General features: G+C 45.1%; 1 protein-coding gene across 3 annotated transcripts in view; it reads right to left on the reverse strand.

Annotated features, from left to right (window-relative positions):
• Positions 1-13,797: 13,797 nt before the first annotated feature.
• SLC39A14 (solute carrier family 39 member 14) overlaps positions 13,798-24,417 on the reverse strand; it is a 48,913-nt gene continuing 38,293 nt past the window's right edge. For 2 of the 3 annotated variants that reach the window (XM_043927394.1, XM_043927392.1), the window contains 6 exons: positions 23,875-24,044; positions 21,820-21,942; positions 20,895-21,083; positions 20,539-20,746; positions 19,307-19,491; positions 13,798-16,922 (listed from right to left, as the gene is read on the reverse strand). In XM_043927394.1, the coding sequence (XP_043783329.1) occupies positions 16,776-16,922; positions 19,307-19,491; positions 20,539-20,746; positions 20,895-21,083; positions 21,820-21,942; positions 23,875-24,044 (1,022 nt within the window). In that variant the 3' untranslated portion in view covers positions 13,798-16,775. The remainder of the gene's footprint in view (positions 16,923-19,306; positions 19,492-20,538; positions 20,747-20,894; positions 21,084-21,819; positions 21,943-23,874; positions 24,045-24,417) is intronic. The other variant, XM_043927393.1, reaches the window with a different exon arrangement.

The raw sequence follows: 24,417 nt of genomic DNA on the forward strand, positions 1-24,417 counted from the left end.
GAAAGCCTGCATGCAGCAATGAAGACCCAGTGCAACCAAAAATCAAAAATTAAAAATAAAAGCTGAAATTAAAAACTCTCAACATGTAAGTGTTGGCAAGGCTGGGAGCAACTGGAACTCTGCTGCATTGCTGGTGGGAGAGTAAAATGCTGCAACTACTTAGGAAGTTTGTTATAAAAGTTAAATATACACACAGTATTACTCAGTAATTCTACTCTTGGGTATTTTACCCAACAGCCATAATAACCCAGCAAAAATACCCAATACTACTCAGATAATAAAAAGAAAATAATTAATGAGGTATGTAATAGTATGGATGAATCTTAAAAACATTATGGTGAACAAAAGAGGCGAGATACCAGGACTTCCCTGGTGGCCCAATGGCTAAGACTCTATGCTCCCAATGCAGGGGGTTCAGGTTCAATCCCTGGTCAGGGAACTAGATACCACATGCTGCAACTAAGAGTTTGCATGCCTGCAACTGAGAAGATCCTACATGCCTGCAGATAAGACCCAATGCAGCCAAATAAATTTTTAACAAAGAAGCAAGACATGAAATAGACGCTATATTATTTCATTTGCATAGGAAAATGATTAAATGAAGTATGACACTGGATGGAACATTATGCTTTATGAAAAATCATACTTTATGTGGATAGAGATTTGACATCATGAGAAAAATCTCAGGAGATAATAAGCGAAAAAGTACAGTATGGACTCCGTGTTATTAACAAACGAGCTAATGCCTGCATAAAAAGGCTGGAAAGAAATGTTAATATAGTCATTCATTCAATAAATACTAATTAAATGTCATCTGTGCCAGGTACTGTGCTGGGCAGTAGGGATACAGTGATGAACTGAAATCAACACAGTTCATACCACCATGAAGCATTAGCTGATGATGAAAAGATGTTAACAGTAGCCATCTGTTGGTGGCATGATTAAGAGTCACTTATATAAAAATAAGAGGGAAAAAAAAGAGAAAAGAGTCACAAAAACGAACCATAATTTTCCGTATTTTCCAGATTTTCTATGGTAAGAGAGTATTACTTTATAACTAGCAGAAAACAAATTTTAAGTGCTCTTTTCTTTCAAAGGCCTATTGTCTGTGCCTATTTCCAGTAGCATTAAGTGTTTATTTGGAGAACTTTCTGAGAGACTTCTCTGATCAAAACAAACAAAACATCTAGTACCACTCAGTGAAAAAAGAAAACTCTAAGTAAGTTCCCTTCGAAAACAATTTTTTTTAAATAAATAAGGCTTTAATGTACTGGTGGTGGTGGTAATGTTTTTAGTCCTCATATTAATAGCTCCTGGCAACAAATGAAGAGTTCTATTTCATTCACCTGTACATCTACCACCTGGCCATGGTCACATGCATCTTCATTTCATTGATGGATTTGATTCTCTTTCCTTTTACTTTCTGCATTGGTCAGAATTGACTAAATATTTAAAACTACCAAGATTCATGCTTAATTGGCAACCCTACTAATTTCTTCAAATCTAGGTTTCCATGTTACAGGGCCTATGAGACTTGTTTTATTTCCTTATGAAACTCCCTAAGGACTTCATAAACCTTAATTAATGACTAACTCTTTTGAGAAATAAGCATGAATGCTTTTAATTTAACAAAAGCACAAGGAAACCTAGTTTCCACTGTTGTATAAAAGTAACCTGGCTTTAGTTTCTGTATGAAGCCATTAAATATTAAACTTCTGTGTTAAATGCAGGCAAGAGAACTGCAGAATATTTTAAAATGAATAAAATGGGCATTTCTAAAATAGCAACACAGAGTAAAAGGTATTTTATAGTGTATAAATTCTAATTTTATATGAAAAGCACTTCTTAAATGTTTTTATTAGTAATACATATGATATGGACATCACATACTAATATTTCATTTATCTCTTTCTATATGAGTGCATTTGGGCTTCCCAGGCAGGAGATGTGGATTCAATCCCTGGGTTGGGAAGATCCCCTGGAGAGAAAATGGCAACCCACTCCAGTATTCTTGCCTGGGAAATCTCACTGAAGAGGAGGCTAGCGGGCTGTAGTCCGTGGGGTCACAAAGACTCAAGACACTGAACACACACGCAGGAGCGCATTGAACTCTGATTACATTACCTTGGCATGAACACCCCCCACACCAACAGTCGAGGTCTAAACAAAATTAGCAAACTTATATTTAAAAAAAGTGGTTTTTTTTTTGCAATTGGAAAAACATGACTCAAAGGAACATTCTACCCATCATAACCTGATATGAAAGTAGTAATCTCTATAGACACGTGAAAAGTAAAAAGCGCTAAGGAAAGTTTTGCTTGTCTGGTGTGCTGCAGTTCATGGCGTTGCAAAAAGTCAGACACAACTTAGCGACTGAACAACAATATTCAGGTCATTTTGGGGGTAATGTGCAAGCTTCTGAAGTGTGTTACCCCTTGGTCTTCCTGGGAGAACCCACTACTATAACTGTAACAGGATTAGGGACCCCCCAAAAGTTGCCATTACCCATGATTACTTTTGTTTAAATCATGACAAAACAGAAAAAGACAGTAACAGTCATTATTGGGTACATAATACAGTACAGTCTAGGAGAATAGAATTTAATACCTCTCTCATCGCTGGGCTCCAGCATTCCACAGGTGAGAGATGCCACAGGTAAACGTCAGGGGCATTCATCAAGTTGCTTGGGCCAAAAATTTACAGTGGGAGGCAGGCAGAGGGGGAGGCCAGTCTTCCCATAAACTTACACCCCCTACAGTCCATTTCCCATACAACAGATCCTTCTCAACTAAAAGCAAATCTGATTTTTATTATTTCTCTGCTTAAAACCCTCAAGTGTCTCTTTTTCTAAAAGTGGTCTACTTCTTAGTAGACTTCTGTCTAATTTGTTGATCTCAGCTCAAATCTCTTCCCCTCCATCCACTACATTTCAGACCTAGTGGCCTTATACGGGATATACTGCAATTTATACAAATAGCCTCAAACAGACCAAGTTCATTTCTGTCCCAGAGCTCTTGCATTTCCTGAATAGTCATTGAAAGGACTGATGCTGAAGCTGAAGCTCCAATACTTTGGCCACCTGATGTGAAGAGCTGACTCACTGGAAAAGACCCTGATGCTGGGAAAGATTGAAGGCAAAAGGAGAAGGGGGCAGCAGAAAATGTTAGGCGGCATTACCGACCCATGGACATGAATTTGAGCAAACTCCAGGAGACAGTGAAGAACAGAAGAGGCTGGTATGCTGCAATCTATAGGGTTGCAAAGAGTCAGACATGACTTAGCAACTGAACAACAACAAAATTGCTCAGAACATTCTTTTCCTAGATCTTCACAAAGGTGCCTCCTCATTACTCTCAACTCAGGTGCATCTCCTGAAGGCTGGCCTTCCCTAACCACTGAACTACCTAAAGCTACAACACCCCACCACTCTCTGCCTCATTCCCTAAATTAATTTATCTGTAGCATGTCTGCTGTCACTTCTTAAGGGGGGTATCTTTGTCTGTCTTGTTCACTGCTGTTACGTTGTCATGCTGACCCTGGCCTGAGGTTGGAGGTTAATAATTCGTTGAATTCATGAATATCATCTTACTCTGGTCCTAAGCAGAAGTTCTCAACTTGTGGTACAGGAATTTCAAATCATTCCCTCCCCATCTAGCTCCCAATTATAAGTGAAATCAAGGTATTGAGTTTATTTTTAAGTGCTTTGGGGTGTGTGTGAGAAATGTATAGGAAAGCATTTATTTTTCATTTTCTTGAAGGAAACCAGACAACAAAATGTTAATAATCACTGATACAGAATTTTAATTTACAAAGCACTGTCCCTTTAAAAAAAAATTCTTTTTTTTGCCACCCTGCATGATGGAACCTGAGCCCCCTGCAACGCAGATCTTAAACCACTGGACCATCAGTGAAGTCCCTAAAGTTTCTTACACATTTAGTTCTCTTACATTTATGCAGATACACAGTATAGAAATGATCTTTTCTACCTTGTAGATAAAGTAATTGAGGTGTGGAGACATTAAACAAATCAGAGTTTGCACAGCCAGTCAATGATGGAATTGACACAAATCCATTCTTCTGGACTCAAAATACTTTGCCCTGTTGGCTGAAGACCAAGACAGAATCCACTCTTGCTTAACTTCATTTGCTTCCAAAAGCATCAAACTTAAACATTTTTCTAACAGCTTTCTTATTTAAACTAGTTTATAAGGCTGCATTAAAAGTTTCAATGAAAATAATTATTAGCTAGATCAAGGCAGTTTTTTTCAAGCAAAAATTTAATGTATGGACCAAGGAGTGCAAAACAGTTTTCCATTAGGTTAACTGGAACATAATTGAGGAAGTAGCTTTGCAAGGATAAATATAACAAATGAAAATAATGTTGAGATCTTTAATGTTTAGATTTTATCTACCGTTTCAGTTAGGATGCACAACTGAACCATCTTTCCTAAAAAATCAATTTAATCTACTTGTTTTTAAAAGTTAGGTTTCCCAGAAAAGAAAAATCTAAATTTAATCTCTTTCCTCTCTGCTCATGCAGTTTTCAAGAGGAATGGGATGGAGGGACCTACATTATTTGGATTAAACCATGTACATTTGGGGCAAAGATATTTCTCCTCAAGGGCGATGCCTGTGTAATAACTGATATAGGAAAAGAATCTAAGAAAGAATGGCTGTATGTATATGTATAACTGATTCACTTTGCTGTGCATGTGAAACTAACACAACATTGTAAATTAACTATACTCCAATTTTTAAAAAGTGGGGGCATGCCTGTAGGATACAACCAGACACTGGCTTCAAAAGAGCTTCTTTCATTAACCTCAAGAACTTATGTGGAATATGCCACTTGAAAGAATCTCCTATTCTGGGAGGATACAGTAGATCAAAGAGAATTTTTTCCTTCCTTATGAGAATCTATAATTAAAGACCTAATCCTTTATTTTAAGGAAGAAAAAAAAAAGTCCTCCTTTATTGAATTAGTTATTTTCCTCTCTTTAAAACGCACATGGTTAACGTCATGTTTTGGAAGGAATTTCCTTTTAACTGGCCCGAGTGTCAGTCTTAGATTTTGGTGCATTTAAAAATGTTAGCCTGGGTCTTCCTCGGTGGTCCATTAGACCCCCATCTTCCAATGCAGGGGGTGCAGGTTCAATCCCTGGTTGGGGAACTAAGATGCCACATGCCTGGTGGCCAAATAAATAAAATAAAAAATGTTAGCCGAGCAGTGTGTGTTCCTGGCATCTTGGGATCTGTCACTTTCTCGGGACAATGTGAAGTCCAGCGCCCAGTCCCCGCCGCCAGCCGAGGCCCAGTTCCGTGCAGAGCAAGGGTGGCAAGTGGAAGGACAGCCCTACTGAGGACGGCCCGTCACCCTTACTGGCAATCACATATGAAGCCTGAATCCATCTACTTACGGGGTGTGTCCACAGCTAGGTGCAGGCGGCAGCAACCACTGTATCCAGGATTCTCCACTAACAAGTTCAATTTCCGCTTTGGGATCCAAGGGCCTCATGTGGGCAAATGCAGTTCCCACAGGGGTGGCATGAACACCAATGGAGGCCTTATTGTGGTAGACTATGACAACCATCGGGTCAGCATCTTTTCTTCCGAGGGCAGGTTCAAGACAGAGATTGGACCAGGTGGCCTTGAGGGCCCCAAAGAAGTGGCCACAGAACCGATGGTGACAGGTTATGCAACTTAACCTTCGGGGCCAGTGGCAAGCTGGTTGGCCATTTCGGAGGCCGTGGAGCCACTAACCACTACTATGCAGTACCTGTGGCCCAGGTGGTAAAGAGTCTGCCTGCAATGCAGTTTAGACCTGGGTTCAATCCCTGGGTCGGGAGGATCCCCTGGAGAAGAGAATGGAAACCCATTCCAGTCTTCTTGCCTGGAGAATTCCATGGACAGAGGAGCCTGGCTATAGTCCATGGGATTGCAGAGTCAGACACAATTGAGCGACTAACACTTTCACTTTGTGAACAAGAATGCAATTGTAGTGCTAGATCTCTGCAAGCGTTCCATGGAGGTGGACGCCCCTGGCAGGGTTCCTCTTCAGGTTGGCCTCCCACAGGAGGTGGACCCTTCGATGCCTCTGTGGGGTTAGCTGTGGACGCCAGTGGGAGCCCCCTTGTGGCTGACAGGGGGAGTGCAGCCTCCGGCCATTCCAAGGCTCTGGCTCTGTCTAGTCCTTCCATCAAGTCTGCAGAGCCACTGAACGCCACAGGGCCTGGCACGGACCACAGATGCCCGCGAGGCGGTGGCCTATGCTGCTGTCAAAGAACATAGTCAATATTCTGTCATAGGAATGGAAGAGATTTATCTGAGCCACACTAAGGACGATAGCGTGGAAGACAGCATCACAGATAACTCTGAAGAACTGCTCTGGAGAGACATGGTTTTCAGCAGTTTTATATGTTGTCAGAACAAAGAGGGCATCCCTGGTGGCGCAGGCAGTAAAGACTCTGCCTGCAACTCTGGAGACCCAGATTCGACCCCTGGGTCGGGAAGATCCCCTGGAGAAGGGAATAGCGACCCACTCCAGTATTCATGCCTGGAGAATTCCGTGGACAGAGGAGCCTGGTGGGCTACAGTCCATGGGGTCACAAAGAGTCAGACACAACTGAGCGACTAAAACACACACAGAGAACAAAGAGCACTCAACAAGTCAGGTACACATTCCTTCAAGGTTTTTTTTTTTTTTTTAAAGGACGTACACAGCGAGCCAGTTTGACCTTGGCACCCGGGAAGTGAGTTTTATCATTGATGGGATATCAGCACTGGTGTCCCAGGAAGGGAGACATTGAGTCTTTACTTTTCACATGGACATTCTTTCCTTTGGGTCAGTGTACCCTTTTCTTAATCATTAAAGCAGATGTACAATGTATGTTTGATATGCCACAAACAAGGCTGTTTTAGTTAGCATAAAATTCAAGTTATGTCACGTGTAAGCCAGAATGACTTCCCCAGACTGCAATATGTGAATACTTTTTTTTTAATCGCTGCTAATCAGAAATGGCAACCCACTCTAGTATTTTTGCCTGGGAAATCCTATCGACAGAAGAGCCTGGTGGGCTACAGTCCATGGGGTCACAGAGTTGGACAGGACTTAGCGACTAAACAACAACAAACCACTGTTTTAAGGTCTATGCTACACTAGTGGCTGCTCAGAGGCCATGCCTAGTTCGTGCAGGGATATACCTCGGGGTGACCAAACCAGAGGATCTGGCCAGGAGGTGGGCCACAAATCTGGCAGCACTGAATGTGGGCTGTGGGCATGGGTGCCCTCCCTTCCCCCATCTCCCAAACTCAGGGTTGCTCTTTATTTATTCAATTCTTTTTTTTCTCCTTTGACTGCACCATGCAGCATGCAGGATCTTAGTTCCTGCACTGGGAGTGCAGAACCTTAAGCACTGGACCGTTAGGTGCATGCGCGCTAAGTTCCTTTAATCGTGTCCAAATCTTTGCCACCTTCTGGACTATAGCCCACCAGGCTCCTCTGTCCATGGGATTCTCCAGGCAAGAATAATGGAGTGGGTTGTCATTTCCTACTCCATGGAATCTTCCCAACCCAGGGATCAAACCCACATCTCTTATATCTCTCACGTTGGTTCATTTCAGTTCAGTTCAGTTGCTCAGTCATGACCAACTCTTTGCGACCCCATGGACCGCAGCACACCAGGCCTCCCTGTCCATCACCAACTCCCAGAGTTTACCCAAACTCATGTCCATTGAGTGGGTGATGCCATCCAATCATCTCATCCTCTGTCGTCCCCTTCTCCTCCTGCCCTCAATCTTTCCCAGGATCAGGGTCTTTTCCAATGAGTCAGCTCTTCGCATCAGGTGGCCAAAGTATTGGAGTTTCAGCTTCAGCATCAGTCCTTCCAATGAACACTCAGGGTTGATCTCCTTTAGGATGGACTGGTTGGATCTCCTTGCAGTCCAAGGGACTCTGAAGAGTCTTCTCCAACACCACAGTTCAAAAGCATCAATTCTTTAGCACTCAGCTTTCTTTATAGTCCAACTTTCACATCCATACATGACTACTGGAAAAACCATAGCCTTGACTAGATGGACCTTTGTTGGCAAAGCAATGTCTCTGCTTTTTAATATACTGTCTAGTTTGGTCATAACTTTCCTTCCAAAGAGTAAGCGTCTTTTAATTTCATGGCTGCAGTCACCATCTGCAGTGATTTTGGAGCCCCCCAAAATAAAGTAGCCACTGTTTCCACTTGTAGGCAGGTTCTTTACTACTAGGGCCAGCCACCTAGGAAGCCCACTAGCTAAGTCTCTTTTTATTCAGTTCTTGCTTTAAGTGGGTGGGCCTAGACTGTAGTCTCAATGATGTGCACCTTCCTTACATATCTCCCCTGTCCCTTCCACGTGCTCCCCGCCAGGCTGGGGCCAGAACAGCCTTTCACTCCAGGTCTGGTTGTCTGCCTACCACCCCCTACACGGACAGTGATAGCAATACCCCATCACTCCTATTCAATGACTTCACACACACATAAAGTCAAATACAGGATGATATATGCTTTAAGAGCACATTTCATTTAGAATCACTTCATCAAAGATTTCTTTTCAATATGTTATTTGAAATTCCTTGTTTCAGATACTCAGCACATGTTTCTGGGCTCCCTTTGGGGGGAAAAACTGTAAAAGATGTATGAAAGGATTGACCATGGCTCACAGGAAATGGCAGAGAAAACAAAAGAAAAACCTGCTGCTGCTGCTAAGTCACTTCAGTCGTGTCCGACTCTGTGTGACCCCATGGATGGCAGCCTACCAGGCTCCTCTGTCCATGGGATTTTCCAGGCAAGAGAACTGGAGTGGGGTGCCATTGCCTTCTCCGAAGAAAAACCTACAAAACACTTGAAATGTATGGAGACGTGTTATGTTTTTGTGACATTTTTATGTTATGCTTATGTATGAATGTTATGATGGATGCACATTTATGTTGTTTCCAGTTATAAAAAAGGGACATTTTGAAAACAAATTTTCTTTTCAGGAGCTTCTCCTTGGAATTTCCTGATCGCTTTCTTTTAATGTGTATACTTATAAAAACCTCTGTGGATTATTGCCTGAGCTTATTCTTAGGCAACCTCAGGAGATAAGCAAACCACAGATGGAGAAAAAAAATTCAGAACCTAATGGGAGAAAGAACTCCTTCTTGGCTTCTGATTGCCAGAAGTAGAGCACTTTTGGATTACTCCTTAACTATAATTGATGCCACTGTTTCAGAATCCCACCCACTGCCAGGGTCAAAGATTGTTCTTATACAGGAAGCATAGTCTGTGAACTCCCTTCCTTCTTTTAAAACAAACCTTGAAGAGACATCTGGCAAGAACTGTGATGTTGGAGAGAAAAATATTTTGGGGCTGACAGCTCTAAACATACTTAGCTGAGAGCTGATACGGACCTATGGATCTTTTCCAACAACCTTTTTTCCCCCTATTTAAATAGAATGGAATTCAGTTTATTTCAGAGGGATGGAAAGGATTCACTTCCTCTGGGATTCAAACCTGTCATTCCTGAGAAGTCCAGGTATATCACATTAGATCATTCAGTTCAGTTCAATCGCTCAGTTGTGTCCGACTCTTTGTGACCCCATGCCTCCCTGTCCATCACCAACTCCCAGATTCCACCCAAACCCATGTCCATTGAGTCGGTGATGCCATCCAACCATCTCATCCTCTGTCGTCCCCTTCTCCTACCCTCAATCTTTCCCAGGATCAGGGTCTTTTCCAATGAGTCAGCTCTTCGCATCAGGTGGCCAAAGTATTGGAGTTTCAGCTTCAACATCAGTCCTTCCAATGAACACCCAGGACTGATCTCCTCTATGATGGACTGGTTGGATCTCCTTGCAGTCCAAGGGACTCTCAAGAGTCTTCTCCAACACCACAGTTCAAAAGCATCAATTCTTCGGTGCTCAGCTTTCTTTATAGTCCAACTCTCACATCCATATATGACCACTGGAAAAACTGTAACCTTGACTAGATGGACCTTTGTTGACAAAGTAATGTCTCTGCCTTTCAATATGCTGTCTAGGTTGGTCATAACTTTCCTTCCAAGGAGTAAGCATCTTTTAATTTCATGGCTGCAATCACCATCTGCAGTGATTTTGGAGCCCAGAAAAATAAAGTCAACCACTGTTTCCCCATCTATTTGCCATGCAGTGATGGGACCTGATGCCATGATCTTTGTTTTCTGAATGTTGAGCTTTAAGCCAACTTTTTCACTCTCCTCTCCTCTTTCACTTTCATCAAGAGGCTCTTTAGTTCTTTACTTTCTGCCATAAGGGTGGTGTCATCTGCATATCTGAGGTTATTGATATTTCTCCCAGCAATCTTGATTCCAGCTTGTGCTTCCTCCAGCCCAGCGTTTCTCTTGATGTACTCTGCACATGTTAAATAAGCAGGGTGACAATATACAGCCTTGACATACTCCTTTTCCTATTTGGAACCAGTCTGTTGTTCCATGTCTATTTCCAACTGTTGCTTCCTGACCTGCAAACAGGTTTCTTAAAAGGCAGGTCAGGTGGTCTGGTATTCCCATCTCTTTCAGAATTTTCCAGTTTATTGTGATCCACACAGTCAAAGGCTTTGGCATAGTCAATAAAGCAGAAATAGATGTTTTTCTGGAAGAGTGTGAAAATCTTTAATAAAAGAGATGAGCATTTTGTTTTCCAGTAAATCAAAAACCCTGTGTCAACATTTGGTGTAATTATTTCTCAAGACACATTTTTTTCAAATCAGATCTCAGCATTACTGAATGGTAGAGACAAATGTGCAGAAGCAACTTGATAGGGCATTCACCTTCCATCAAAAATGTCCTAAATGGCTTAGTTGATTAACAGTACTACAAAGAGATGGCTAAGATCAAAGTTTTAATCTTCTTAGTGACCTGTTTACTTTGCTCGGCTCTGTCCTAGGTTGTTGTTTCATCACTAACCTGTGTCTGACTCTTTTGCGATCCCAGGGACTGTAGCCCACCAGGCTCCTCTGTCCATGGGATTTCCCAGGCAAGAATACTGGAGTGGGTTGCTATTTCCTTCTCCAGGGATCTTCCTGACCCAGGGACCAAATCCCTATCTCCTGCATTGGCAGGTGGATTCTTTACCACTCACTGAGCCATCACAGAAGCCCACTCTATTCTATACTGGCCACAAATTCACCTCTCTCAAACTTCTGTTTCTAAAGAAGGACCAGGAAACAAGGAATTAGCAAAACCAACACCAAAGACAGTAAAAACACAACAGGAACTGCTGCCAGTGGATAAGGAGCCCTTCTATCAACACAAAGCTTGCAGGCATTCCATTTGATCTTCTCATTCATTCCTACTGTGTGGCAGCTGCTGGAATCACAGAGAGAAACCAGGTAGAGCCTCTGCCCAGAAGGAAGTCGGTGCATAAAGAACAAGCGACCACAATGCAAGTCCAGTCACTGATAAGCTCAGGGAGGCATCAGTCCCAGGGCAGGTGATCCAGAGGTGGCACAAGCCGAGGATGGAGTGAGTATCATTTTGAAAACTGCCTCAGATGCTAGTCCAATACAGCTACTTAATGCGATTTAAAATTCCAATAGGAACCACTTAATATATTATTCTTGAGTTTTTTTTTTTTTTTTTTTAAAGGAAGGACTAAGAAACAGGCATTTGGGAATTTCTATGTAGTAATAAGACAGCATCTTTTTTTTTCCAAGTCTTCATTCAATTTGTTACAATATTGTTTCTGTTTTGTTTTCATTTTTTGGCCATCAGGCATGTGTAATCTTAGCTACCAGACCAGGGATTGAATCTGCAACCCCTGCATTGGAAGGCAAAGTCTTAACCACTGGACTACCAGGGAAATCCCTAGCACCAGTTCTTTTACCCTACTGGTCATTTTTGTTGTCGAAGATAAATAACAGAACCCTGCTCTTTTGAATAAATTGGAGAAAGAGCAGATTTAGAATTTTAAATCTCATGACATAACTTTCCCCTGTGAGACATTCAGGAGACATGGTTTGAATGAACCAATTATATTCTTCTGCTTCATTGACTACAGTAAAGGTTTTGAGTGGATCACAACAAACTGGAAAATTCTTAGATATGGAAATACCAGACCACCTTACCTGCTTCCTGCGAAACCTGTATGCAGGTTAAGAAGCAACAGTTAGAATGGACATGGAACGATGGTCTGGTTCCAAATAGGAAAAGGAGCACGTCCAGACTCTATATTGTCACCCTGCTTATTTAACTTCTATGTAGAATACATCACGCGAAATGCTGGGCTGGATGAAGCACAAGTTGGAGTCAAGATTGCTGGGAGAAATATCAATAACCTCAGATATGCAGATGACACCACCCTTATGGCAGAAAGCAAAGAGGAACTAAAAAGCCTCTTGATGAAGGTGAAAGAGGAGAGTGAAAAAGCTGGCTTAAAACTCAACATTCAAAAAACTAAGATCATGGCATCCGCTCCCATCACTTCATGGCTAATAGATGGGGAGACAATGGAAACAGTGACAGACTTTATTTTCTTGGACTCCAAAATCACTGCAGATGGTGACTGCAACCTTGAAATAAAAAAACGCTTGCTCCTTGGAAGAAAAGTTATGACAAACATAGACAGCGTATTAAAAAGCAGAAATATTACTTTGCCGGCAAAGGTCCGTATAGTCAAAGCTATGGTTTTCCCAGTAGTCACGTATGGATGTGAGAGTTGGACTATAAAGAAAGCTGAGTGCTGAAAAATTGATACTTTTGAACTGTGGTGTTGGAGAAGACTCTTGAGAGTCCCTTGGACTTCAAGGAGATCAAACCCAAAGGAAATCAACCCTGAATCTTCATTGGAAGGACTGATGCTGAAGCTGAAACTCTTATACTTTGGCCACCTGATTCAAAGAGTTGCGTCGTTAGAAAAGACCCTGATGCTGAAAAAACAGAAGGTAGGAGGAGAAGGGGATGACAGAAGATGAGATGGTAGGATGGCATCACTGACTCAATGGACATGAGTTTGATCAAGCTCCGGGAGATAGTGAAGGACAGGGAAGCCTGGCATACTGCAGTCCCTGGGGTCGCAAAGAGTCAGACACAACTGAGCAACTGAACAATAAATATTCTCCAAGTTTCAAATCATGGATTTGTATGAGTGAAAACAGTATGACAGAAAGTTCTTTTTAGGAGACACCGTCCATCACTGATAAAGTCATAGGCTCCATTAAAAGATAAGTTAATCATTTTAAAGTGAGCATGTTACACTATCTGAGGGTCCTTCTAAAGTGAAAGTGAAAGTCACTCAGTCATGTCTGACTCTTTGCGACCCAGTACATGGAATTCTCCAGGCCAGAATACTGAAGTGGATAGCTGTTCCCTTCTCCAGGGGATCTTCCCAACCCAGGGATCGAACCCAGGTCTCCTGCATTGCAGGTGGATTCTTTACCAGCTGAGCCACAAGGGAAGAACAAGAATATTGGAGTGGGTAGCCTATCCCTTTGCCAGCAGATCTTCCTGACCCAGGAATCAAACCAGGGTCTCCTGTATTGCAGGCGGAATCTTTACCAACTAAAGTGAAAGTGAAGTCGCTCAGTCGTGTCCAACTCTTTGCAACCCTGTGGACTGTAGCCCACCAGGTGACTCTGTCCATGGGATTCTCCAGGCAAGAACACTGGAGTGGGTTGCCATTTCCTTCTCCTCTCTCCACATGTGAGCTGGACCAGCAAAAGGAAGCTTCATGTTAGTGAGACATCATCGCCACCTTGTGTTCAACAGTCTCCATTACACCTACCTTATTGCGAAAGATGACTCGGGATTCAATAGTTACAGAATATAGCTTTATTTATAGAATCTTACAAATAAAAACATTTACAGTCCACATAACTTAAGTTTATTTTATTTTCTAATTTATCTTCATAACACCTGAGTCATTTAAAAAAATACTGTGATGGAATTGCAGAACTGTAAAATAAAATATGAATAATAAAAAGCTAACCTCTCTCTTTTGCAACAATCAGACAACCTTTTGTTTCTTTTTAAGCAGATTTCCAACATATTGCTATCTCCATATTACCATGTGGAAGAAGATTTACTAAAAACAGGTCTTAGGAGGCCATAAAAGAGAAGCTTTCTTTTTAAAACCCAGGGTGAAGGACCAGTGAAGGGGAGACCTAAGTTGACACTAGACACAAAAACCCTTGGGGGCAAGGACAGCAGACCTGCAAGCCAGGGGGAGGGTGAGAAGCAGCAGAACCCCTCCTCTGGAGTCACGGCTCCTGCACGTTACACATACCTTCCTGGTTATCCTTAGAGAAAGGTGGTCCACAAGGGAGACAGGCTGAAGATGCTAATGCCAGACGTGAAATAAGTCCTCAGAACTTGCTACTCCTCAGACTTCTGTGTACAAATGCTTGAAACAGCAAACCCAACACTTCAAAAAGAAACTGCCACATTTTCGATTCATGAGGCAAATCTGTTGCCATAGCAACAGGTAATCCGTTGCACAATTTGAGTGTCTCTACCCCTCCTAAGCTACAGCTGGGACTGGCCTCTGGACTAATGACAGTTTGGAAAAAACTCCCCTCTGAGGCAGGTGTCTGTGAAAGGAAAGTCAGTTCTTAATACGGATGTGCACGAGAAGGGAAAACACCCTACTGCTCATATTTTAGTTTTTTAATTTGCTCAAGGTTACATTTTTGGGCTCTTCTCCTAAAACTAGAAACCCACTAATGCTTACTTAGGATTCTACTCCACAAATACCAGTGTCTGTAAGGAAGGACAGATCTACAGGGAATGCTAAAATTATCAAGTTAATACATCCATGTAAATTAAGGGAAGCAAAATCATCTAGGGTCCTAAGGTTTGAGTGTTATTTCTTGCTAGCTCCTGAAAGCAATCTGAGAAAAATGAAACAGAAGAGACAAAGATTCGTTTCAAAACAGTTAACAGTGACAATAATAATGACGGTATAAAAAGTTAGATTCCAACATTCAAGGAATTGGTTCTTTGGTAAAAACTGGACTGTAATCCTACCAGGGAGTCTGTCCTGACAGTACATCTAGAATCTTGAGAACTGAGTTTTCCTCCTCCTTCCGCCCATTCTCAAATCTATCCAAATCAACAGGCAAGATGAGAAAAACTTGTAAAGCATCGCCAACGGTTTTCCTGCTCATGTTCAAGAATAGTCCCGGTTTGAGGGATGTTTCCCAAAGGAAAAAAGAAAGAAAGAAAAAAACCCAGAGTCGATGCTTTCAATTACTGTAGAGTGGAAAAGTTTTCCTGTCAGAACGGAAATGTGCTCGGGCGGTGGCGATGGACCAGCGCTGGTCAGCCACGCGCACAGGCCGGTCTGCGACCGCGCGCACCGCTGAGAAAGGCTTCTGGGGAGGTCTGCTCCCCAGAGTGGCTGAGGAATCTCACGTTATCAATATGATAATAATACAGCAATTCACCTAGTGAACCTGGAGACTAGCTCCCCTCACAGCTGGAGCTCTGCGGAGAGGGCTCCACAGGGCAAGCAGGTGACCCACGGTCTCCCACACACACACACATGAGGCTATCAACCCATTTTCTGAAGAGAGTTATTAGCATAATTCATACTGTTCCATACAGGATCCGCCCTCTCTGGTGTGGGGTGAGGGCGGAAGGGGGACCCAGCTGGCTGCCGCGGGAACTTTTGGGTCGCCTATTCTGGGAACCCCAAGGGTGCTCCCCTCCCAGCTCAGAGTCTACCATGTGCAGTTAGCTGTGGCATCAGTAAGTCCTAAAGGCTGCCTGCGCTGACTGCACCCCCGCTCACCCTCGTCAAGAAGACCCCAAGCGGCACTCCCGTTCTGAAAGTCAACTCATCGCTTGGCAGCAGGAGCTGTTGCCCAGGGAGGTGGATTTGTGCGGTCTCCCCTCCAACATGGGTGTCGTCACTGTGCTTAGAGTGTGCTGCCAGGGAGGCAGCGGAAATGCCTCTCAGGAGATGGGGGTGGGGGCTGCGGGGTGGGAATTGTAGCAAAGCCACTGGATTTCTCAGACGTCTCTCTTCTCTGCCCTCCCATGTCCACCAGCGTTCATCTCAAAGGAGGGGAGGTTCAGGCAACACACACTACTGGCTGCTTAGCTGGACAGCCACGAAACACCAGGTGCAGAACCGATTGTGGCCCAGGGTCCCAGTGGGGATAAGCGACTGTCCTGACAAGACACACGCCCCTCGTCCACACACAGCGATCCTTGCCTCTCCTCCAGCCCCGCTCATCTGTTCCCAGCTCTGACTTCTCTTTGACAGAACAGGCAACCGAACAGACTGAAAATATGAGGGATTCCTGTCCTTTGTACTTTTGCTGTAAAAAAAAACAGGCAAATTCACTTAAAAATGGGTCACCCTGAGGCCCAGGAAACACACTGAGACTTTGTGAGCCCCAAACTGTAGATTCACCTCCTAGTATTTCTCACCAAGCTGTGAGCCCTGGCTCTCTTTCTGCATCACCTGGCCAAGGATTCAGAATGTCTCAGTGCTGGTTGGGAGAGAAAGTGGCCAGGGCAACCAGAGGAAAAGTTAGGCTTGTCTTTCGAGCTGTGCTGAGAAGAGGAAAGGGACAGAGGCACTACCGAGAGGCTGGTTTCCAGGGCAGCTTATTCCTTGGACAGAGCATTTTCAAAACCAGCTGACATTTGAATGTAGGAATAGAGTCCGTGTCACAGTTTTTAATAGAACTGCCTCTTCCGAAGTGCTTCCTGGATGAGGCGTCCTTGGGCCAGGGGTCGGGCAGCCCAGGGCCGGACTGCCAACCCCGCCGGCTCCTGGCGGGGCCCTATCCGATCTGGATATGTCCCGAGTACATGGTGAGGACCAGCATGATGCCAAAGCCGGTCAGGAGGCCCAGGTTCTGGATGACAAAGGGGATCAAGGAGCTGCCCTTGCGTTCGTCCTCCTGGCTGACCTCGTTCATCTCAGGGAACTGGGGACGAAAAGAGAATACGAGAGCTGCAGGTCCTTTAAGTGCAGGACAATTCGGTGATGTACACTATCGAATAATCATTACAGTGTTTGTCATTATTATATTTCTATGTGAAAATAACATATCATTAGTGTATATGATTACTATAATAGCTATTATATATAATATTTAATCAAGACGCGTGCATGTCAGTTACTCAGGCATGTCTGACTCTGTGATCCCATGGAGTGTAGCCCACCATGTCCGTAGGATTTCCCAGGCAAGAATACGGGAGTGGACTGCCATTTCCTTCTCCACGGGGTGTTCCTGACCCAGGGATTGAACCCACGTCTCCTGCATTAAGAGGCAGATTCTTTTACTGCTAAACCACCAGGGTATATAAAAAAATAGGATTGGTTTACAAAGAAAATCAATAGCAGTAACTTCTAGAACTTAAACATTATCACCTTTCTCCAAGGTGGTTGCCACTGCTTTACAACTATGGAGGTGAAACAAAGTACTAAACGTATATGTAACCCTGGATGTGTTTAGCGACTGGTTAAAAATAACCACTCTGATAAAACTGCCACTTGTTTGGGAAACTAAGCAACTGTGTAAGGGGCCAGAAAATGGAGCTAAGTATTGCAGTGACTCAAGGTCTCCTGCAGCTGGCTAGCAAGGCATGCATGCTCAGCCATGTGTGACTCTCTGTGACCCCATGCACTGAAGCCCTACAGGCTCTTCTGTTCATGGGATTTCCCAGGCAAGAATACTGGAGTGGGTTGCCATTTCCTTCTCCAGGGGATCTTCCTGAGCCAAGGATTGAACAAAAAATATCCTAACCCATTGGCTGAGGATGGACCATGGTGGTCAGTACTCTCATCATCTCATCAAAAATACTACTTTTCAGGACTTCCCTGGTAGTCTAATGGTTAAGAATCTGCCTCCCAGTGCAGGGAACATGGGTTCCACCCCTGGTAGGGGAAGATCCCACATGCCCTGGGGCAATTAAGCCTGTGCTTCACAACTAGTAAGCCTGTGAACCCTAGAGCCTGCGCTCCACAACAGGTGAAGCAATAAGAAGCCCATGAACTGCAAGGAAGAGTAGCCTCGGCTCGCCACAACTAGAGAAAGCCTGCTTGTAGCAATGAAGACCCAGCGCAGCCAAAAATAAACAAACAAATGATTTCTTTAAAATAATACTTTCCAAGGATACAGAATAATGCATTCAAACATGCCAAAGAACATGTCATGCCCTTAAGGAAAGAAATCAACCTCGTTAGAGAAAAAGCTGCAACAAATCAGTATTAAAGTAGCAAACTCAAATAGACGTTAGTGGGCACAGTACAATGTACACTTTCAGACGCTGCTAATAATGTAAAGGAAGGTTAAGCTGTTTTAGAAAGCAATTTGGCAACACACATTAAAACCTCAAACTAATGCAGCCTTTCTGAGCCCGAGATTCCTGTTCTGGATCGAGTACACTCTCCCACCAAATAATACCAGCAGTGGAGATGATGCCTTTTTTGGTTTGGTTTTGGCGTGCCTTGCTGGATCTTAGTCCCCCAAAGAGGGGTCACACCCACGCCTCTGGACGTGGGCAGTGTGTTACTCTAACCACTGGACTGACAGGGAGTTCCCTGAAAAGGATGCCCTTAGAGAGTATGCAGCAAGAAAAACGTCTAGGATGTATTAAGTGAAAAAAGAAACTAGGATACAGAAGTGTATATTCAGTGTGATTAGTTGTTTAAAAACAAACACGATGCGTTGTGAAGAAACAAGAAATAAAGCCAAGTGGTGGTGTTCTGAGGGAGAATAATTATGGGTAATTTTCTTTCCTTCCTTCCCTTCCTGCCTCCTTTCTATTTATCTATGGATATCTAAAAGATACTTAGGTAAGGACCCTGGAGTTGAGCTAGATCATTTTTTTTCAGTGACATGTGCCTAAGGAACATAGGCTTTTCATCCTTTAAAAATCTAATATCCCTTTTAAAAAAGCATTGTATACTTTAAATAGGTAAATGGTGTGGTATACAAATTTGGGCTTCCCACATGGCCGAGTGGTAGAGAGTCCACCTGCCAATGCAGGAGACATGTGAGATCTGGGTTTGATCCCTGGGTCGGGAAGATCGCCTGGAGGAAGGCATAGCAACCCACTCCACTATTCTTGCCTGGAGAATACCACCGACAGAGGAGCCTGGCAGGCTACCAGCCCACAGGGCTGCAAAGAGTTGGACAGGACTGAAGCAACTTAGCATGTGCACACACATGAACTGATTTGTTGATAAAGTTGTTATTAAAAACAAAGTAACTAATGCATCTTAGCCGTCATCCCACTCAATGAACTTAAATTAATAACCTGATCCAGTTTTGCCTACAAGGCATTAAAACTATGGAAAACTTACCATATCAGCCAGTGAAATATATAAGAACATTCCTCCAGCCAGTGCAAAGATCCAGTTGGCAGAGAAGTGGCTGCCGGCTAAGATGCCGAAGCCCAGGCCCACGTAACAGCAGCAGGCAGAGAGGAAGTTGAAGAAGAGAGCCTGCTGGAGACTCATGCCGGCATTGAGAAGGATGACAAAGTCTCCTACAGCAGGGAGGACGAGAGAGGAGGGTGTGGACAGAAGAGTCATATTAGGTTGTGGGACACACAACTTGATGAGGACAGGCTGCCTAAATGTTGGATGGAGTCTGGGTGAAAATCCTGACGGCCCCAGACTAGAGCTCATAATGACAGACTAAGGCCCCCTTGACCTCCACACCAAGGATGCTTGCAAGCTTGCATCTATGAGGCTGACCATGCGCGTCCAGTCTAGAGGCTGAACACAATGCACAGGATTTTCAAGACAGAAAACCACCTACAATGGCCTCGTTTCTCTTGTGATTGATGGTGAAATAGAAGAAGCTTCCTTCCTCAAAACTGTAATGCATGGTGTTTTTAGGAAACAAAATCGAGATGGACAGATGTTAAGTCATTTGCCCAAATTCACAAGCCAATAAATGGCAAAGCCGGGATATGACCTTGAATATCTGAGCCTCAAAAAAGTCTAGGCTTTTTACACTCTCCCTCTGATAAAACCAAGGAGTTTCCAACTGGCTCATCTACCCACCAGACCTCTAACATATAGCTCAGCCTTTGGAAGATTAATAGGATGTAAGACATAACCAATACTGAAAACTTAAGTCTAGTGAATGGCACACCATAAGTCCTTTTCACTATTTCTCCCCCCATGTTTCTCACGATGAGTCAATGAGACAGGTATCACTATTAATCCCAGTGTAGAAGTGAAGAAACTGAGCCACAAACATGCTGGTAAAAACTCCAACATTTCCAACGATCAACTTTCTGGGTTTTTTTGGCCAAACTGTGTCACACGCAGCATCTCAGTTCCCTGACCAGGGATCAAACCTGTGCCCCCTACAGTAGAAGTGCAGAGTCTTAATCACTGGACTGCCAAGGATGTCCTTATCCAATGATCGATTTGCAGTAACTGATTTGGCTGTTGAGAATCAGTGGTTTGATTTCACATAGCACAAAGAATGTGTCCACCGAAGATGGTCTGTGTTCCGAAGGGCAGCGGGGGAGACAGCACAATGGACCAGGCTGGGGTGGGGGCAGTGCCCAGGCACCTACCAAGCTCATGTGGGAACTCCTCACACAGGATGGCCACTGAGGTGCTGATTCCCTGGAAGACGGACACAGTGAAGGAGGCGCCGATAGCCAGGCCGTCGATGAAGTTGTGGAGGCCGTCACTCAGGGTGATCATCCAGGCCAGCGTGCCGATGTCTGAGTAGCGCACGCCTTTCAGCCAGTGACAGGCACTCTGGGAAGCCTGCAGGTCCTGCCAGGAAGCCCGACCCCAAGGCCCCCAGGTCAAAGGGTGGACGACAGACCTTCAGGGCAGGCCCGAGTCATCAAGGCTGTTACCGTGCAAGCCCCTCCCACCTCCCAACCCCCACCTGCGTCCCCCAGTGGAGGGCGGCCCAAACCTGGACGGACAGGGAGCCCACGATGACCTTCTCGTCCACCACAGAGGTCTTCCCGTCCAGCTCCCCGCTGCAGTGCTGAGGAATCATGTGGTCCAGATCCCCGTTCTGCAGCTTCTCTGTCACACCCTCTTCCTGGTCCTTCTGGGAGGGGAGCGTCTCAGAGGTGTAATGGCTGTGTCCGTGATGATGCTGGCGGCACCGCACAGAGGGGGTCAAGCCAGAGCAACGCTCACCAAAACCACCCACCCAGCAGGTGCCACGAGCACCGGGAAGACCTCACTCCCACCGTCCGGGAAGCCACGAGCAGGCAATGAAGAGACAGAGGCCAAAGGCAAGGTAATGGAGAAAGCCGAAAGGGGCAGGGTGGGGCGTGGGGCTGGGGGGTGGGGCGTGGGGCGTGGGGCTGGCATGGGGTGGATCTCAGAGCAGTGACCGAGGGGCCAGTGCTCATTCCTGGCAGGAAGCACAGCACAGGTGCTTAGAGAGGCTGATTGTATCCCATTCATCAACTGCTTAGGGGAAAACTAGGAGCCAGGCACCAAACGTGACTTCTGGGAACTACGCCACAAAAACTGGTCTCATTTCCTTGAGGACTACTTCATATACGGTGCCCTTCCTACATCTCCTCAAGGGCTGAAAAATCTGTTAAGGAAATAATCTAGAATAAGATAAAGAGGGCAAGTCACTGCCTGGGAGGAGGCACACAGGCCAGACCTGGTTTCGGGTTCGCCCTTACCCCCTGCTTGTCCCCTTTCCGAGGGGAGGTGGGTTTATCTACTCAGGAAGTCTGTGGGTTTGAGCCCACGGTGGGAGGATCCAGGTAAGCTCACTGGATCAGCACTGAGGTCAATAGCACGCCTGGGACACATTTCTGAGATGGATGCTCTCCCGAGAGGCACTTCCTTTACCAACAATTAGGCCTCACCTCGTTTTTCTGTTTAAGGAGCATCTTCAAGATCTTCTCTGTGAAAAAGAAGAGATAAAAGCCCCCGAACACCACTGCAGACTTGGAGACATAATAGTCTTCCATAGGGTTGAAGCCGAAAGCCTGTGGACCCAGGAAAACAAAATGAATTGAGTTTCACTGGTCCCCTCTCCTCTCTTTCACCACCTCCTTGACTCCAGGAAAGGAAGAGACTGGGACAACTCTGCCATCTACCTCACCTTTTTCCAGCAAAATCTAACCCTTAATGTTTTTCTCATGTCATGCCACCAGACCTGCTGGGTTCTCTCTAGCTGATTTTCTGATGCAAAAGACATCAGATCGTCTTTCGAATTTTACTTTCAGGAAGAACAGGCTCGGACAAAGGCTGCCCAACTTTTAACAACCCTGTCTTTACTTTCTCCTGGTTCTTTGTAATAAGGGCAGACTCTGCCGGCAAATTCCGTATTTAAGGAGACACTTATGTTTATTTTTGTCGTTATCTAGTCTCCCTGGATGACCTGCATGTAAACACACAGGGAGATGGTGTAATTAAACTTTCTAAAATGGGAAATCCTTTCCCTGGTGGAACAGTAAGAATTGCAGCATCTTTCTGACCGCAGACCTCCCAGTGACCACAAAGCCAAAGGGGCAGACAGTATTACTGCATGTATCAACCTGGGGAAGTTTGTTTTGGGTTCTTGAAACTTCACTTAGGGAAAAAAGAAAATCCTTGGGAAAGCAGACAGGAGTAGAAGTTAGGAGAATACCGTTTTCCCAGTGAAGCTCCTAACTTGTGTGCAGCAGCGGGGAACTTGAGAAAGTGTCTGCTGACCTGCTCCTCAGTTTTCTGATAGAAAACGGGCCTCACAAGCAAACACAAGCATCTCATGGATGGGCCCAGATAAAAGGGCCATCAGAACCAGGGACTCTGGGCTGCTTAGAAACTGTTTTTTTTTCTTTTCTCTTTTAAAGAGACAAAATGCAGTCTCTAATCCCAGTGTAGTTTTCTAAGAGACATTAAAGGTCAAGTTCTAGAATAGAAATGACTCACTCAGGCCAACCTTCCAAGAGAGTCAAACCATCTTAAGGAAAAGAGGAGCGGACACAGGCAGCTAACAGTTCTCACTAAAAGAACCAGGACACGAGTGCTCTTGTACAGGCTGGGCTCTGCATCTGTTAAACAGGTCAAACAGCCCTTGTTCCCTACACATCACAGAAGTGATCTGAGGACCAACTTGGGAGACACAAAACCACAGCGTGGAAAACGAAGTGCTACAAGGAGCGCAGGGCGTCATCTTTCTGCTTCACCTCTGGCGGGTCCGGGCCTGTCAGACCACCCACAGTGAAGCACCTCATGCTTGCTTCCTGCATCAGCGGGTCTGCCAGGAGACCACAGGGCATCAGGAACTCCTTCTTGGCCCTGCTAAACCTTACAAACACAGTGCTCCTCCTCTGCCACGGAGGGTGTCCTGGTTGGCCCAGGTGAAGGGGCAACGGGGCCTTCAACATGTGTGAGGCCAGATTGCTGGGTTCAGCTTACTTTCTGATGCAAAAGACAGAGGGTCTTTAGAAGTTTATGCCCTACTGAGGAGAACTAATTTTTTTTCACTGAGACCTACTGATTCTGGTTTTGGTGCCCAAAGCTCCAAATTGGGGGCCATCATGTGACCTAGCTACACTATGTCTCTTCACCTGGTAGGTAGCGAGCACCAGGTGATTTATGAACACGAACTCATAGAACCCTCACGAGCTCATCCTGAGGTCCAGCCGATTATTTTCCCCCTTTTCTGCATGAGGAAACTGCAGCACAGAGGGGTTAGGTGACTTGCCCTAGTGCACAAGTGGAGCTGGGATCTGCACCAGCTCTCAGACCTACTCCCTGCTCACACTGCCTCAAACTGCCCCTCCCTGCTTGTGTCTGCTTCCCATCTTCGCTTTCCAAAAGGAGAGATCTCCTCGCTACACCATAAATGGAGATGGGGAGGGGTCCCTCCCACTGCACCCCGCAGTCCCCAGGAGGCGGCGTGCTCCCGAGAGGGCCCTGGCTCGCCATACCTCAGGGATCAGCTGGAAGAGGGCGTTGGAGTAGAGGGTTCCAATCGCCAGAGCTATGAAGTAGAGCAGGAGCCTCTTGTAAAAAGTCTTCTTCATGAAGGGCACAACGCTGGCCCCCAGGAGGGAGCAGAGGGAGATGACGGTCACGCAGAGGAGACCGTACCCCCACACTGCCATGGAGCGGGGGAGCCAGCCCCACCCGGGACAGGGGCAAGGGCCAACACCCCAGGGCATGGCAGCCACCATTGGGGGAAGGCAGGTGGTGGTCGGGGAGGGAGCAGGCAGGAGGGGTTTGGTTGACAGATATTAACAAAGGAGACAAAAGAGAAGAATCAGAGAGAGACAAGCAGGGGGGAGAGAGAAACAGAACATTTATTAGTGATTCAAGTCTGATGAAATTTTCTTCAATCAAGTTCAGGAGAAATGGGGGAGGAGCTTGAGGTGGCCTTGGAACGCTGTCTCTCCTGCCCCTGTTGCCTGGTGGCCGAGTCCCACCTGCCTGCTGCTGTGCCTGGCGGGGCAGCTGCGGTCTTAGCCCAAGTG

The sequence above is a fragment of the Cervus elaphus genome, chromosome 16 (assembly GCF_910594005.1).
Source record: "Cervus elaphus chromosome 16, mCerEla1.1, whole genome shotgun sequence".
Classification (NCBI taxonomy): Eukaryota; Metazoa; Chordata; class Mammalia; order Artiodactyla; family Cervidae; genus Cervus; species Cervus elaphus.